Source organism: Octopus bimaculoides, chromosome 14 (genome assembly GCF_046866305.1).
Source record: "Octopus bimaculoides isolate indiv1 chromosome 14, ASM4686630v1, whole genome shotgun sequence".
NCBI classification, from domain to species: Eukaryota; Metazoa; Mollusca; class Cephalopoda; order Octopoda; family Octopodidae; genus Octopus; species Octopus bimaculoides.
Genome location: NC_142941.1, coordinates 52,875,555 through 52,893,715, shown reverse-complemented (window position 1 = coordinate 52,893,715; position 18,161 = coordinate 52,875,555). Strand labels below are relative to the sequence as shown.

Genomic DNA, 18,161 nt, shown 5'->3' with positions numbered 1-18,161 from the left:
AAAATGTGTTGGGTTGGTAACAGGATAGGTACCCTATCTTAGAATATTGCCTCAGCAAGGAAAAGACCAAACAGGTGTAAAAGCAATGATAATAGCATGCTTTAAATATGCTCCCGCCATTTTTCATCTGTCATTGTTGTTATGTTAGAAATATTTTTTGTTCTTCTTTTTCTTCAGATTTATAAAGTCAGGCAACAGACTGACTCCCTCCCAAAGTATTCGGCTGACAGAAGTGCATTCTTGAGATTCTGCAAGAAAAAACAGGAAGACCTTGAAGTGCCAGATAACATTTCTCGTATGGCAGGACGTTCTTTGAAAAGCACCTACCTGTGCAGTCTGTGGTACAACATGAGTGAGAAACGACGCCAAAAGTAAGTAGATGCTGTCACTGGCCCCATGCACTCACTAAGTACAAAACAGCAATATTGGCGCCAAGCGGTCATGAAGAATAAATGAACTTTGGGTTAGTTAGATTGTGTTTGTGAGATATTTTAACTTCTGAAGGCAAATTTACTGCAGTGGAGAAAAAATTCTCCTTTATGGTAAAAGGTTCACTATTTGCCCAGTTCTTCCCTCTAGCAGATTCCCAGACAAGCATTTATAACCACTGGGCCATTGCACTTCCACGGAAGTTGAAATATGTCACAGACATATCTTAACTAACCTAAAGCTCATGAATACAAAATAGTGCAGTGCCCCCCTCCCTATCCTGTTGTAAATAGGTGATATTTACTATTGTGCAGTGTACTTAATTTATGACAATTTCATATAATTTTCATTCTTCTTTGTCAGGTTTCAGAAGAAGGTTGTGTCCTGTCCAGATCCTGTTTTGTCTAAGACTTGGCCTTATACTCAGCAAGGTGCCATCTCTGAAGAAATATACAAAATGGCAAAGGATTTCCGTTCCAAATCTGAAAATTCAGTTAGTATAGTGAAAGTCTATTATCACTTCACATTTTTTCTATTTTCCAGTGTTGCAGTCCTTAGCAATTATTGGCTGAAAATTTATGTGCACACTTATATATATTATGGAATTTCCCAAGTACTAAACTAATACACCTGTCTTTGTCTTTTGTTTTTGTGTAAATTCCAACTTTTATATTTATGTATGTGTGTGTGTGTCATCATTATCATCATCACTTAGCATTTGTTGTCCATGCTGGCATGGGTTGGATGGTTTGATGAGGGCTGGCAAGGTTTCAGAGATGCACATATCATCAGCCACTAAGGGACATGCTCAACTGGTTATAGTCAAACAATTGGCAAGCAAATCTATGGTATTGAGCAGAATATTTACACCAAGACATGTTAACTTTGCACCAGACATGATGACATCACAATCAGTTAAAATCAGAAGCCATGAGAGCCACTGGATGGTACTGCTACATTGTCGTCGTCGTCATCATCATCATCGTTATTATAATTATTATTTTATCATCCTTTTTGCTGTTGTTATTAGCATAGGATATGCCCACCAGGACAAGCTGAGACTAAAGAGACTCTTACGGAAGAAAACTTTGAGAAACTGATAAATTACAAATTTATACAATGTATGGTGGACCCTGGAGAAGCTGTTGGCTTGATTTCATCTCAGGTACTTCTTTTGTTTACCTCTTTGTATTGTCGTGGGTCCCCCTTGCCCCATCTTCCTGAAGAAATAAAATTGCTCTTATGAGTCAACAGACCCTTCCAAAATCCTATCCCCTTTGCATACATTCCCCACCAACTAGTCAATCAACCACGTTTTCAATCCTTTCCTGACAGTATTGCTAATGAAAGGCACAAAGTACTTTAATTAATTGTGAAAATAATCAAGAATCTAGAAGGGGTTTATTAATGAACACTTTCACTTATTACTTCTTGTTGTTCTTGTCGTCGTCGTCACTGTTGAGACTCGGCTCAACTCTCAACAAGTTGATCTACCAAATTCATTCTGAAGATTTTAGTCAACCTGGGGTTATAATAGAAGATGCTTTACCTCATCAAAATCTCAAAGCTACAAGATAATGCCTCATTAATCTAAAACAATGTAAACAACGTTTGACAAAGTAATCTGAATACTAAAGGGTTAATTAGCTAATTAATAAATTAATTAATTTTTTTTAGTCAATTGGTGAGCCATCAACTCAGATGACACTGAACACATTCCACTTTGCTGGTCTTGGAGAGATGAACGTCACTCTGGGTATCCCTCGTCTCCGTGAGATTCTCTTTGGTGCCAAGCATATGAAGACTCCTACAATGGACATTCCTGTCTTAGACACAGACTTCGCCAGGGCTGAAGCCAAAAAGCTGCAGATGAAGTTAAATCCTGTTGCGCTCAGCCAGGTAAATACGCCTCTCTCTCTCTCTCTCTCCCTCTCTCTCTCTCCCTCTCTCTCTCTCTCTCTCTCCCCCTCTCATAATCTTTTAACAAAGAGCCTCCAAGATTCACCAATTCTAAATCCTATGCCTGCCTCTTCCTGCTCTGCCTCCTCTTACTAATTTAGAAAAGTGATAACACTCCTGTTGCTTAAATACACACACTTATTATTTTTTTTTATTTGTTTCGGTCTTTTGACTATGGCTATGCTGGAGCAAAACCTTTAGTTGAACAAATTGACCCCAGGACATATTCTTTCTAAACCTAGTACTTATTCTATCGGTTTCTTTTACTGAACCACTAAGTTACAGGGATGTAAACACACCAGCATTGGTTGTCAAATGATGGTGGGGTGACAAACACAGACACACAAACACACACACACACATATATATATACGATGGGCTTCTTTCAGTTTCCGTCTACCAAATCCACTCACAAGGCTTTGGTCGGCCCGAGGCTATAGTAGAAGACACTGTCTTCTATTATTACCTCAGACTGACCAAAACTTGTGAGTGGATTTGGTAGATGGAAACTGAAAGAAGCCCGTCATATGTGTGTGTCTGTATTTCTCCTCCCACCCACCACTGCTTGGTTTTGAGAACTGGTTTTGGTGTGTTTACCTCCCCATAACTTGGCGGTTTGGCAAAAGAGACTGACAGAATAAGTCCTGGAATTCTTATTTTTCTTCAACTAAAACTCTTCAAGGTATTGTCCCAGCATGGTCGCAGTCTAATAATTGAAACAATTAAAAGATAAAAGATGTTGGGTTGCAGTGGATGAGGTTTCTGTAGCCAGGTAGTTGCTGGCACCAAGCTCACTGCTCCTGTTTCTCAACGGTTTGGCATTCAAATGATAATAAACAGGCAGGGGTCAGCTAATTATGAGAGCAGTGAGAGTGACACCAGTACATAACTGGTATTTTATATTAATCAGCCCCAGACGGATAAAAGACAAAGTTGACTTTGGCAAGATTTGAACTCAGAAAAGAAAGGATTGGAGCAAACACAACAAGGCATTGATCCATTGAGTCGGCTAACAGTTCTGCCATTCCAGTACCTTCATGAACTGAGCACTTGACCTCCAAAGCTGCTGGGTTAGAAGACGATTACATTTGTTGTTTCACAATAATAGATCTTGTAGGTCTCGGTATGGTGCCAACTGTTCTTCTATATATGAGCTGGTCAAGAGAAAAGAAGCTGGACCCAGCTATAGTTTCTACAAGCCATGGTTGATGCTGTGCTCTACCAGAACATACGTTGGTCTTTGTCTGCTGTGAAAATGTGAGTGAAAGGACCAGGGAGTCTTGTATGAATGTGAGCAGTAGTGGACAGTAAAGGAACCAAGGTGTCTAACGTTGTGAGCTCCACTAAAGGTGCATAAGTGCCAGGTGATGGTTGCGTTATTAAAACAGGTGTAAGGGAGGGCTTAGTTGTTTGATTCATGCTTCTTTTCTATTGTTAAACTTTTAATGTTTCTCTTTTTCAGGTGTTAGAAAAGGTAGATGTTACAGATCGGATTGAGATGTCATCTGGGTAAGTAAACCAGTATCTGCAATACAGTTGTCATCCATCACTTTTGCAGTCTGTGCCAGTCCAGTATGTTAACCAACTCATTGACTCATGACAGCCAGTGTGACTCAAGTCCGCACTACGTCATATTTGACAGTCAGCCTCGAGTCACACGAACCACTGGAAAGCAAAGTATGAGCTCTCTAATCTAAGGGAGATAACTTCACCATCAGTTTGATATCAATGTTCATCAGCAAATAATTTGTTGAGTTCCTTAGACAAGGGCTATAACTCTTGTTAGGGTAATGTGGTCCGGTGGCATAGCCTTGACAAAAAGACAACTGTGATTGACATATTCACTTTGAAACCCACCAGGAGATATTAAGACTGAATAGATACATTAATATTCGGTTTTCCTGCTGTTCTGACTGCACCCCACGCATTATAAATAAATAAAACCAAAGAACTGCAGTGGTTTTGAACTCCCGACCTTTAATATAGTAATTCAGTATCTTATTTACTGCCATTTTATTGTTACATTTAGTAATGCAGGTGTGGTTTTCCACCACGTTTCTTAAAAATTGTGGTAGAGGTCTTGGTCTTGGGACCACTCATGTCTAGAAACTGAGGCTGTGAGTAAGCAAGGGTATGCTCCCCATAGAAAATCCAGCTCCAAAAAGACCTCATGATGGCTTGGGGTGGGCTGCACCAGCCTACCTCAGTTGCTATGGCATTGAGGGCAAAACCCGGATTTAAAACAATGGATGATGATGATAATGGAGGTGTTGGTAGGGTGCGATTGTAATGACCAAATCCTTGGTTATTGTTTTAAATATATCTTGTTTCTCTTGTCTCTTTCCTCATTAGCTTTAGCGATCGGTTGTACATAGTCCGTTTCCAGTTCCTGCCCCCAAGCAAATACCAAGACCAGTTGGCAACAAATCCAGACGATATCCTTCGCCACATGGAATTGAAATACATCACTGGTTTGCTGAAATCCATCAAGTCAACAATCAAGTTGACACAGGCTTCGTTGTGAGTATTTGCTTTTCATTTCTGTGATGAAAACTGTTTAGTTTGGTCTGGTTGAAACCCAGACTGGTTCTGATTCACTTGATCTAGAATCAAGGACATTCTAGCCAGCTGTGAACATCTTGTCTTTTTAACTTACGTTGAAAGTAAGCAAACAAAGTTTGCTTTAGAAGTATTGAAAGACACAATTATCCATATATTGCAGAAAACATCGTTACTGGCCAGCCATGAGGCTATATGAATAGTTTATCCTGTTCATGCTATTGTATTAGCATTATCACGTGTTTGAGAATAAATTATTTCTGTGTCTTGTCTTTTATTATTTTCATTCAAACATGGTGTAGCTGTGTGCTTAAGAAGCTTGGGTTGGCCCTGAGCTAAAATCGAATACATTTGGCCACAATGCCATGCAGTGAAGCTCAATCAGAAACCATATTGTTACAAAGTAAAGTTCTCAACCACATAGCCATGCCTGCATCTATACATAGATCAAAATGGACATAAGACCATCATATGACATGAACACTTAGGAGACCAAGAACTTTGGAGAGATGCTGTGATTGAGAAGACCCGGCAACTAAAGTGAGATTGCAGCCATGGGAGCGTTTGAGTGACATTCAACCCCATTAAATGCATCTATCTGGGTCACAATCGTGGCCTGTCAATCTGTTGCGCTTTATGTGTTAAATAGCTAAATTTCTTACGACAAATATATGTTTGATAAAATTTATAAGAATTTCCTCTTAATTCCCTAATGATCTTGTTTCTGTTCTGTCCTTTACAGACGGATTCTTCCCAAGGATATTGTTCATACCATAAAAGCTACGCTAGAGGATTCGGCTGAACCATCCGCTAAGAAGGAGCAAGATGGAGAAAGTGCTGGGGAGGAGGAAGAGGAGTCTGCTCCCAATGCCGAGAGGGGAGACGAGTCTGAAGACTCCGCATCCGGTGGAGAAGACGAGATAGATGCAGTTGATGGCAACCAGAAGAAGCAGACAAGTGATGAACATGACTACAATGATGATGATGATGATGATGATGACGATGATGACGACGACGACGACGATAAAGACAATGATGAGGACAGTGACAGTGAAACGGAAATAAAGGAGGACAGTAATACGACCGAAATTATGGAAGATGAGGACGAAGGTCTGTTTATTCATTTGTTTGTTTCTCTATTTTTGTTATTGTCTTAGAAAGAGTGAGGATTGAACCATCGAAGCACCAGGAAACGATACCCTATCTCACATTTTTGAATAGACAAGAGTTAAATTCTGGCGCAGATATCTGTACAGTATGGGTTATGTCCTTTGCCTGTGAAGTTAGGAGGCCTGCTTCTTTACTCTTTTACTTGTTTCAGTCATTTGACTGTGGCCATGCTGGAGCACCGCCTTTAGTCGAGCAAATCGACCCCAGGACTTATTCAATCTGTTGTAAGCATTCAGACCAATTCTCTGGTCTGAAAATAACTTCCTCTTTCTTTCTTCCACTGGTTCCGCAGCCCCTATTAAGGGCCGTTGGTACTGTGTTCTCTCATCATCATCATTTAACATCTGTTTTCCATGCTGGCATGGGTTGGATGGTTTGACAGGAGCTGGCAAGCCAGAGGGATGCCCTTCCTAACGTCAACAACTTTGCAGAGTGTATTGAGTGCTTCTTACATAACACCAGGATGAGTGCTTTGTATGTGGCGCTTGCACAGATGTTTTTCCCATGGCACCAGCATATGGTATATCGCTGTCAAACAATGCCTCTATAATACATTCATCTAACCGATGCTAACGTAGTGAAAGTGGACGTAAAGATGAGCAAACTTCACACTTGAAGACTTGGGTTCCGAATGCATGCAAGGGCCTGTCATGGTGTTAATCTGAGCAATGAATTAAGTCCCCAGCCTTAATGAATTTAAGGAATTACTGGAGACCAGTAAAAATGAGTGTAGTAGACAGTGGGAGCCCTGTCTAGTGTAGTTATAAAAAAAAATGTTTTCTTTTTTGCACAGATGTCAAGAAAGAAGAGTTTTTGGAAGAATATTTTTACCTTGAAGATGACATGAAGAAAACGAAAAGAATGCCAGCAAAAGGGAAAGTGAGTGAATTTATTTAGTTATTCTTTTGGGGGGGGGGGGGGGTTAATTAATTAATTCTTATTTTTCTGGGGTTTTTATTGTCCCAAGTCAACCTCTGCTGTATATTATCTGTTAGATATTAACATTTTGATATATTTTTTAATATCTTTACAGTACCTAGACTCCTTCAATGAAGCTATATTGTCATATAGTTACGATGAAGAAAAGAGCCTTTGGTGTGAAGTAGTATTCAAGGTAAGACAGCTAGATTGATGCTAACTTTATTCACCCATTCAAGTAGACTTAGCTTTCATTCACCAGTCGTAAGTCATCAGCAGGTGACTAAACATGTATCCACTTGTATTCACCCCACCCAGGGTATATTGGGTGGAGTTGGGGTAGGTTTGAATGGGTGGCTATGTTGTAATCCTCGGAGTTGTGAAATAAAAGGTGACCTCACAGGGACAGGTACCATGATTAAATGCACCCAGCATAGTCTATCAAGGAATAGGCAAACATGTGGGGGGGGGGGAACAACATAAATTTGAGGGTGTACACATATATGTATTTGTGTGTGTATGTATTGTACGGCACAGCTGTGGGGTTAAAGACATGGAACTACATGGCTTTCTCTCCATGTGGTTTCATGTTCTGTCCCACTGCACAGCAATAGTTCTGAGTGATGGACTAGGACCTTCCCACCCACCAAATTCTGCCTTTAATTATTATGATGGGTTCAGATTCCGTCCATGGTCGACTTTGCCTTTCGTCCTTTCAGGGTCAGTATAATGAGAACCAGTTACATACTGGGGGTCAATATAATCAACTTACTCCTTACCTCAAAATTGCTGGCCTAGTGCCAAAATTTGAAACCATTATTACCGTGATGATGGTGCAGCAAGTAGGCAGAATTGTTATCATGATTGGCAAAGCGCTAAGCAGCATTTTGTCCATGTTCTGAGTTCAGACTGCACCATGATTGCCTCTGATTTTCATCCTTTTGAGGGTCTGTAAAACAAGTACCAGTTTAACACTGGGATCAATGTAATTTCTGGTCTTCTACCAAAATTTGAAAGCGGTGAGCTGGCAGAATCATTTGCAGGCCGGGTGAAATGCTTAGCAGTCTTTCGTCTCTCTTTAGGTTCTGAGTTCAAATTCCACCAAGGTCAACTTTGCCTTTCATCCATTCAGGGGGTCGATAAACTAAGTACCAGTGAAACATTGGGGTTGATATAATCGACGAGTTCCCACTCCACAAATTTGATGCAGGTGCTGCCAAACATTTTGTCCATCTTGACATTCTGAGTTCAAATTCTGCTGAGGTCAATTTTGCCTTTCATCCTTTCGGGGTTGATAAGATAAGTTCCAGTGGTCAGTGTAATCAACTTCCATTTTCCCTTGAATGAATTTAGAAAAGACTGAAATTTTCAAGAATGGAAAAGGAACACAAGATTGTATTGTCATGTTGAATTTCCTTATTAAACAATGATTAATTAATAATGTCTAATTGTTATGTTTCAGTTTAATTTAAGATTAACCAAGGTTGATCTGATGACCATCATCAAAAACAATGCTGAGACATCCATTATACACAGAGTGCCTGGAATCAAACGTTCCATCTTAACAAGGGTCAAGAATGAACTCCATCTGCAGACAGAAGGAATTCACCTCAGCGTAAGTTTGTATTCTTAATATTGCCTCACAGATAGATAGATGGATCAGGTTCAATCTGTTTGCAGTAGGAAGTACTGCTCTCTCTCTCTCTCCCCCACTTTCTCTTTATTTTTGTCTTTCTCTCTCCACCTTTATTTCTGTCTTTCTACTCCCCTCTCTCACTCACAAGGTCAGGAGTTCAAATCCTATCGTAGCTGATTTAAGGGTCAAATGATTGAATTCGTGAACAGTTTCTACTTCTTAAGCTAAGCAGTAACCTACCACATCTGCTGTTGTTACAAGACAAGGATTGTCTTATTGAGGTTCCATGCCTTCTTATTCAAAGAAGATGGTCAGATTTTTCCAAGCAGTCTTGGAATTGCCTTTCTGCTTGCTTTTTCCTTACAAACTGGTCGCCATCAGCATCCAATATGCTGTTTGCCTTTTATTAGTTGATATTTTAATTTAAATAGAAGCTTGCTTTGCATGGCACCTTGAGCAAGTGCCTTCCACCCTAGCCCCAGTGTCTTGTGAGTAAATTCCATAAATGGATACTGTGTGTGTGTGTCTGTTTTTCCACCGTCAGTACCACTTGACAACTGGTGTTGGTTTGTTTACATCCCTATAACCTAGAGGTTTGGCAAAAAGAGACTGATAAAATACCAAACCTAAAAGTAAGTCTTGGTGTCAGTTTGCTTCTCTAAAACCCTTCAAGGTGGTGCTCCTGTATGGCCACAGCCCATCATCATCGTTTAACGTCCGCTTTCCATGCTAGCATGGGTTGGACGATTTGATTGAGGACTGGTGAAACCGGATGGCAACACCAGGCTCCAATCTAATTTGGCAGAGTTTCTACAGCTGGATGCCCTTCCTAACGCCAACCACTCAGAGAGTGTAGCCCAAATAGTAAATGTTTGTGTGTGTTAAAGAGAGATCTCAAATGTACCATTTTACTGGCATTATCCTTTCGTCTTTTGCAGTACATTCAACAGTTTCCTAATATTCTTGACATTAATCGTATCTACTGTAACAGTCCAACAATCATGACACAGGTCTATGGGATAGAAGCTGGGTTAAAGGTTATCATCAAGGTGAGTTCTTTTGTCATTCATAAGATACAAAACTTGGGTATTGTCCCTCCATTGAAGGCTAAAAAAAAATGACGTGTAATAATTGTTTCTACTAAAAGCACAAGGCCTGAAATTTTTGGGTGGGGAGACTAGGCAATTACATCAACCCCAGTACTCAACTTGTACTTAATTTGTCAACCTTAGTGGAATTTGAACTCAGAATCTCAGGACGGATGAAATACTAAGCATTTTGTCTGGTATGCTAACAATTCTGCCAGCTCACTGCCTTGTAAATATAATTTTTTCTATTCTAGGCACAAGGCCTTGAAAATTTGAGGGGAACGGGACTAGTCAGTAATATAGACGACCGCCAGTGTGTAATTGGTCCTTATTTCATTGACCCCGAAAGGATGAAAGACAAAGTCAATCTCGGTGGAATTTGAACTCAGGACATGACATAACGGATGAATTACCACTAAGCATTTCACCCAGTTTGCCAACGATTCTACCAGCCCACCACCTACTGCAGTTCTCAAATGGGGTCTATATGGCTCTTAGGGACCCAGATAAGATTTTGTTGTTAAAATTAGTGAAATTAACTGGTTATATTTCTACAATACACAAAATATCTAAGCATTTTTTAAAATACGATTCCAAATATTTACTCGTAAAAATATAGGAGTTTTTAGGCATCAAATGGCTATGAGGTTCTCCGTCCCCTGAGTAAAATAGGAATCAGAGGGATCCATAGGCAAAAAATGGTTGAGAACTTTTGGGTTAACCCCCAACTCTCTGCTTTAGCTGGGAAAAGCATCTTGTTGCTGCTGCTGTTGTTCTGTTGTTTGAATAATGAAACCAAAGAAAGAAAGTGTAACAAACCTTTGGAACTCATTGCTGTAATTTTACTTTCAGGAAATTCAATCTGTCTTTGGAGTTTATGGCATCAAAGTGAATTACCGACATTTGTCTCTTGTCGCAGACTACATGGCATTTGAAGGCCAATTGGCTTTTTTCACTCAAAAAGGCATGCAAGCATGTCCGTCCCCGTTACAATCAATCACTTTTGAGTCAGCTTACCGAGGAATAACAAATGCTGCATCTCAGCATTTGAAAGACTATTTAAATTCTCCTACCTCTCAGTTAGTTACAGGTAAACTGCCGTCATTAGGCACTGGATACTTTGACATACTTTTACCTCTGATACCTGTTAAATAAATCATTGTTGGTCTAAAAAAAATTTTTTTTAAATGTTTTGTTTCCATTCGTTATTCTTTTGTTAGTTTTTAATCACTGGAACTATTTGCTTTACCCCAACCCTTTATGTTTGAGAGCACTCCGTCGGTTACGACAACGAGGGTCCCAGCTGATACGATCAATGGAACAGCTTGCTTGTGAAATTAACGTGCAATTTCCTTGAACAAAATTTACAGTCAAAAAATGGTAGGTTAATTTCTACCCAAAGATGGCTTTGGAGAACCAAAAATTCCATGTGAAATGTAACAGGATTTGGAAAGATTGGTTGAATGTTTACATTTACTTGCTACATCAACTTGTATGCCAGAAAATACAATATGACTACTACACGAATTTGGATGGAACTTTCTAGCATGACATAATGATCATTGGTATTCATTGTCAATGTGGCTTTTACCAGTTGCCATGTTACTTTTCTCTGCCCAGGTAGGTTGAATACAAGCAAGTTGATTACTTTTTGGTGTTTTCACATAAATTTACAAGTGATCTTCCTGTCTTAGAGCTAAATTTGTGTTCTGGTAGACTCTGCAATTATCAGAGAAAAATCATTCCAAGTTATACCTTCATCTCTTCCGTTTATATAATAAAGGTAGGCTCAGAATCAATAAATCTCTGTAGCGCTTAGATCGTTTCTGTCTACAGATAACACAGATATTTTAATTATTTTCTCTAAATCAATAATATATAAATAAATAGATAATTATAATTAATCCTTGAAAAAAAATAATACAAAATTCTAACTCACTACTTGAGGTATTAACCGTCAAGATGCTCAAAATTTAAAATTTTCAAAGAATTTCACTTGATAAAATGCAAGAAATAAATGCATCTGATGCAAACAGGAAATCTTTTGAATGAATGTTCTTTCTAAAATAAAGCTAAACTTTGTTCCTCGTTATCATTTATTTATTAGGTTTTCCTTTTCTCTCTACATTAATTATGATATTACTGACCTGACTAAAACCAAAAAAGATCGTTGGTGGAAGAGAAAAAAAAAGAACGTTAGTTGTAGCCAAGAATGTAACAAAGGATTTTCATTAAGTACATGTTGGACCCTCTTGTCAAACATGTGAAATGGTTTGTTGGTTGGTCTTTCCTTTGAAACTGTGGATGTCAAAGGTGATAAGACAATTAGGATTTCATTTTATGGCGTTGGGTTCTTCCATTAAATAGATTTGGAATGCTTATTAGCAACAGTAGAAACATGTGTTGCTTACCTTCTTAACTGACGATAGTATGTTGGTCAATCTCAGTTCTGACACTACTTTGTTGATCGATGGTGATGCTGGTGTCTTTCAGTGGTGCCTGGTAATGGTTTCCTTCTTAGAGTCACTCACGCCAGCTGAAACGAAGGACAAGTACTTTTGACTAAGAACTATTAAACAGTGCACCTCTGCATTAAGATTTGGTAGACGGAGACTGAAAGAAGCCCGTCGTTTATGTGTATATATATATATATATATATGTGTGTGCGTGTTTACGGATCCCGTAACTTAGCGGTTCGGCAAAAGAGACCAATAGAATAACTACTAGGCTTACAAAGAATAAGTTCTTGGGTCGATTTGCTCGACTAAAGGCGGTGCTCCAACATGGCCGCAGTCAAATGACTGAAACAAAAGAATAAATAAATAAATAAATATATATATATATATATATATATATATATATATATATATATATATATATATATAAAAACACAGCACAGAGACATGAAACTAGGAGGCACGAAAGAAAGTCTCAATAAGCCACACTGAGCAACCCTTTCATTCGTTTTAGACAATTCAACGATCGTAAGCAAATGTGTGTGTATTTACACAGGTGTGTGTGTGTGTCCACTTTATTATATAGCGCCACCAACTACTTTGTTAATGCCTCTACGTACACATGTATGCATTTATCTAAAGACTGTTATAAAACATAAAAGTAATACAGTTCTATATTTAAGAGATGAGGAATTATTTACATTTGACAGATATTTGTCCTCATCCTGTTTGTTGTTAACAACGTTTCGGCTGATATAACCTCCAGCCTTCATCAGGTGTCTTGGGGAAATTTCGATTTATAAGCCCTAAAATTCACTCCACGGGCATATGGCGTAGTGGTTAAGATCGCGAGCTACTAACCCCAAGATTCCGAAGTCTATTCCAGGCGACCTGGATAATAACATCGAAAAATACCTTAGGAATGAGAACCCAAGTTCGAAATTTCCCCCAAGACACCTGATGAAGGCTGGCGGGTATATCAGCCGAAACGTTGTGTTAACAACAAACAGGATGAGGACAAATATCAGTCAAATATAAATAATGAACATTAAAGTACTTAATAGAAATTTTAAAATGTGAAAATCGGACTACAGCGGAATTTAGTTGATTAATGTGTGTGCATGACTTATCGGACTTCACCATAAGGGAGGTGTTTGTACATTGAAATGAAACACAACGGGATTAAAGATTGCAGCGTGTAAAACATTAAACATACATGTGGGTGAGATCTCTGTTGCTATGCAGACAGAAAGACGAACGTCTCTGTTACTTATTCCATACGTGATCAAAGACATGAGAAGTTGAACGACGTGTCACGACAATACGTGATTGCCTGTCCGCCCCCCTCCTCCACCTCTCCTTTCGTTCATTTTTTTTTTATTGTGTCGTACAGAAATTTCTGTAGCAACTGTTCGTTTGAATCACTGCCCACGTTTAAATGCGTGCGACACTGCCCACTCCACGTCTCCTTCCTCCCACAAACCGATATATATGCACACGCGCGCGTGTCTACCTACATGTCTGTGTGTGTGTATATATATATATATATATCAACAATTATATTGATAAGAATTATCATGAAGTGGCATAACATTACCTTTAAACGTTTGGAGTAATTCCTTACTATTTACAAAAGCCTGGGTTTCAGGGGCCCACAGCTTTTTAATATTTTCCCAAACAGCCTGAGAGACCTACACAAGGTGATTGTATTTTCAAAACAAAACTGAATCTCTTCCTGTCGAGAGCGGCAGGTGGCGCAAATGATGGCAGCGACATCAAACTCCTTTATTCACCAAATGCAACATATCAGAGGAGGCTCTCAATAATAACAGTGTAGCAAAACGGTGGTGCCCCAGCATGGCCACAGCTTTGAGCTGGAACTGATAAAAAAATATATAACATATATATAAAAACAAAATTTAGAAAATGGAGATGTAACATTAATATAATTTATCTGCAAAAATCCAACCTATTCTCTTACAGCTGTTTCAATTTAGTTTAAAGGTTAAATTATAATAATTAAATCATTGTATAAGGCAAAATCTTATCAGACGGTAGAAAAGATATACCGTTAAGTTACCTAATAACCTAGCGGTATATCTTTTCTACCCTCTGATGAGATTTTGCCTTATACAATGATTTGATTATTGTAATTTAATCTTTTAAACTAAATTGAAACAGCTGTAAGAGAATATGTTGGATTTTTGCAGATGATAAATTATATTAATGTTACATATCCATTTTCTAAATTTTCTTTTTAATATTTATAAGCTTTATATTTAGACCTATTATTTTATGAATATTATTATTCACAAAAATACTAGGCAATGAACCAGTAATCCACTGGATATTACTATCCCTTAATGATGTCATTTTAAACTAATTGAATATATATATATATATATAAAACTTTTATAAGGAATATTCTAAAAGAATATGTAACTGAACTTATATTAAGTGCTCTATTATTTTGAGCAAATATATATATATATATATATATATATATATATATATATATATATATAATGTGTGTGTGTGTGTTTATATTATTAATAAAATTATCAATAATATAGCAGGAAATCAATATTTAATATTTAAATTTCGAAAGATATATATCCGATATGACATGGTAATATAAATTAAAAAATTTAAGATATAGGAAATATAAATATAAATATAAATATATATAAAAATATGAATGTAGATAAAAATAGATGTGAATATAAATACATATAAAAATTTATGCGTAATTGAGCATGAATGAATATTATAAAGTCTAAAATTAAAAAAATTTTTTTAAACATCTGACGATCGTTTCGCGGATATTATTGTAACTACAATGTAATCAAAAGATCAGCATACTATCAATAATTCCGCTCTTCGGAGATGAATGGATTTATAATCTATGTCTTAAGAACGAATGGTATATGTAATATTAATTAAAATATTAAAAAATTATTAAAAATATTAAAGTGTATACTATCCTTTAAAGAAATTGTAAAATTAATCCTCCTATAATTCGGAAAGTTCGTTTTTTTAATCCTTTGTTGAAATATTAAGAGAAATATATTTTTTAAATAAAAATCGGTATGTTTTTCTGAATATATATAAGACTTCGGTATGTAATTATAGTAAAATTCATCTTGTTGTTGGATATGTTGGTAGTCCTATGAATCCCATCAATGTTTAAAAGTTCATCCATTGCAAATATTTCATCATTAAATTTAGCTAGACTTGAGAATATTATATATATATATATACATTTATTACTTGTCTCAATCATTAGTCTGCGGTCATACTGGAGTATATATAAACGAGTGGACAAACGCAGGAAAGAGACACTCATCACATTTGATAGTTCTATTATTATGTAACATAATGTGATCAACATACGAATCTTTAATTTACATGGGGTCAAATGAAGCTGCTTTTTTCAAATAATAATAATTGGCATATTACCAGCCAATGTACGCCACTAGCCCAGAAGGAATATAAGAGACACAACGACAATATAGCCAGGCTTGTCCATTGGACACAAGGATAAAATAAAATTTAATAATCTCAGACGAATTCATATTTCAACAAAATGATATCGGGAGTTACTTCCCCTGCATATCGTTTATGCATATGTAACAAAGCAAAAAGAACATTTTGATTCATCAAACGAAAATCTAATGAGTTCGAGTCACTCATCCAATGAGTATTTCTACCAAATTTGGTGAAAATCCGTTCAGCCGTTTTCCAGTAATTTTGCAAACACACAAACAGACAAATATGAACGCCTACATTCGCTTACGCGTGCGGGGTAATAGTAACGATGAGAAGAAGAAGAAATCGAGGGAAAATATGCAAGCTGCTGAGTTGTAATAAGATGCCAAAGGCAGACGTGGATCGTCTTTATCTCCTCAGACACCAAGGAAGTCGAGACTTAATGCAATTTGAACTCTCCCACAAAACCACCACCATTGGACTGGCTATGTATCTTGAAACAACCAACGACTGGATGCTGAAGCTCGTTGAAAATCACGCGGCATAAGATGGTTCATTCTTTCATGAAGGGGAAAAGAGAAATTTGCTGCTGATCTGATGCATGATACCGAAGCTGAACAACCTGAGGGAAGTGCGGCAACTGTTGTTGCAAAGGAATGTGATGTTAATGACCAAGAAAAACACGTACGGCCAATTGGCTGAGAGGTGGGGCGGCAGTGGGGAGAGAAACCTCAGCATGGCAAATATGTGGCCCGTAGCAAACAAGCAAATGTAGAACAGAAGCACACCCAGCGGCTACGGAGCTCTGGGCTGAAGGCGAAGAGCGAAGGCATCTTCTTAGATGCTCAAGGTCAAAGCTTATTGGCCCGGAAGGACAGAGCCAATGTGAAGGAAAATAGAGTAAAACCAGAATACCGATTCTGCAATGACGTGATTGAAAGAGTGAACCACATATAAGCAAAGCCGAAGACAGAGAGCTGGCAGAATCGGTACCGCATCTGAAAAATTGCTTAGCAGCATTTCATCTATTCTTACGTTCTAAGTTCAAATGTTGCCGGGATTGATTTTGCCTTTCACTTTTTCGGGGTCGATAAAATAAGTACCAGTTGAGCACCGGAGTCGATGTAATCGACTTGATTCCTGCCCTGAAATTGCTAGTCTGGTGCCACAATTTGAAACTAATGTAAGCAAAGCTAATGTGGTTGATTTTTATAAAATTACCGCTATTTGAACTATTAACAATTAGATTTATACATCTTCAATCATGTGTTTCTTTTCGTGACACGTGCATGTTGTCTTCGAGTGCTCAATTTAACATTGCGCTTTGCCATGAGCGTTGCTTTCATCACCAATCTTCTACTTTTAGGGAGAATTCTATAAGCTATAAATAGTTTGTCCACTAACGTTTTCCTACTTAGACTTTGTAGCAACAAATTGTAATGTTCCTTGCTGCGCATGCAACAAGAAGCATTACAATTGCTCCTTGTTGCATCGTTGTGATGAGCTGGTGGGAAAGTATCATAATTGTGCGACCAATACAATAGTCAGAGTCGTGAAGTTTACAACTTTTACGTCTGCAATCAGAATTACAGACCACATTGATTGTTAGTAGCTTGCTCGTAGGTTTATATGTTTGTGATACGTTCGTACTCAGAAAGTTTTTAATCTTAATATTGTTGTTGTTTATTATTAATAATAGTACATATTTTTTATATTTTGTTTTTAGAAGTTTCTAATGTGTCTCTGTATTATTAGCATGTGTTTCATTTGTGGCTTGTGGATTATTAAATAGGCGTAATGTCTGTTGCATTTGTTATGCTGTATTTATGTTTCTAATGCTGTATGGCTTGATTTAATACTTGTTAGAATGACTAGTGTAGATTAGTGTTTTGTTTATTCTGTGAATTTCTCCATTTTGTCTTTATCTGGTTTGTGCAGAAGAATCTAAATGATATTTCTGAATACAAGTAGACAGGAATACATTTGTAGACAACGTTTTCTTACTCTACAGAATTCTCCACAAAAGTAGACGATTAATAACGTAAGAAATACTCATAACAGCAACACACTGCTGAAATAAACACGCAGACGACATATATTAGTCAAAACAAACAATAAACACAGACTGATGACATATAAGTGTAAAGGTTATAAATTAAAAATCCAGCGTTGATATCTACAGCATGGTTTTCTCAACCTTTTGTAACTCAGCGCCCCCACTGGCGTTTCAAACGCTCCTCCCAATCATTTACAAAAGAAAAAATAAATAAACCACACACACACACACACACTCGAGGTTATTTTAATCGAACAGAATTTCACTTTGCGCAGTGGTGTGTTATTTAGATGTTCTTCTCGTTACTCCATATATCAGGTGCCTCCTTTGCGAGGACTAATGACCTCGTCATAAAAAGTTTAAGGAAATTACTTAAAAAACAAGGCGCGATTGTATTGAAC

At 37.6% G+C, this 18,161-nt stretch overlaps 1 protein-coding gene across 2 annotated transcripts in view; it reads left to right on the top strand.

Moving 5' to 3' along the window:
• The window catches only part of LOC106872308 (DNA-directed RNA polymerase I subunit RPA1), a 37,539-nt gene extending 26,592 nt beyond the window's left edge, over positions 1–10,947 (top strand). For both annotated transcript variants that reach the window (XM_089362938.1, XM_089362940.1), the window contains exons 23-34: positions 178–371; positions 793–922; positions 1,460–1,594; positions 2,107–2,328; positions 3,851–3,897; positions 4,741–4,908; positions 5,690–6,057; positions 6,911–6,996; positions 7,151–7,231; positions 8,498–8,650; positions 9,610–9,720; positions 10,612–10,947. In XM_089362938.1, coding sequence (XP_089219064.1) covers positions 178–371; positions 793–922; positions 1,460–1,594; positions 2,107–2,328; positions 3,851–3,897; positions 4,741–4,908; positions 5,690–6,057; positions 6,911–6,996; positions 7,151–7,231; positions 8,498–8,650; positions 9,610–9,720; positions 10,612–10,914 — 1,998 coding nt within the window. In that variant the 3' untranslated portion in view covers positions 10,915–10,947. The remainder of the gene's footprint in view (positions 1–177; positions 372–792; positions 923–1,459; positions 1,595–2,106; positions 2,329–3,850; positions 3,898–4,740; positions 4,909–5,689; positions 6,058–6,910; positions 6,997–7,150; positions 7,232–8,497; positions 8,651–9,609; positions 9,721–10,611) is intronic.
• Positions 10,948–18,161: the final 7,214 nt, after the last annotated feature.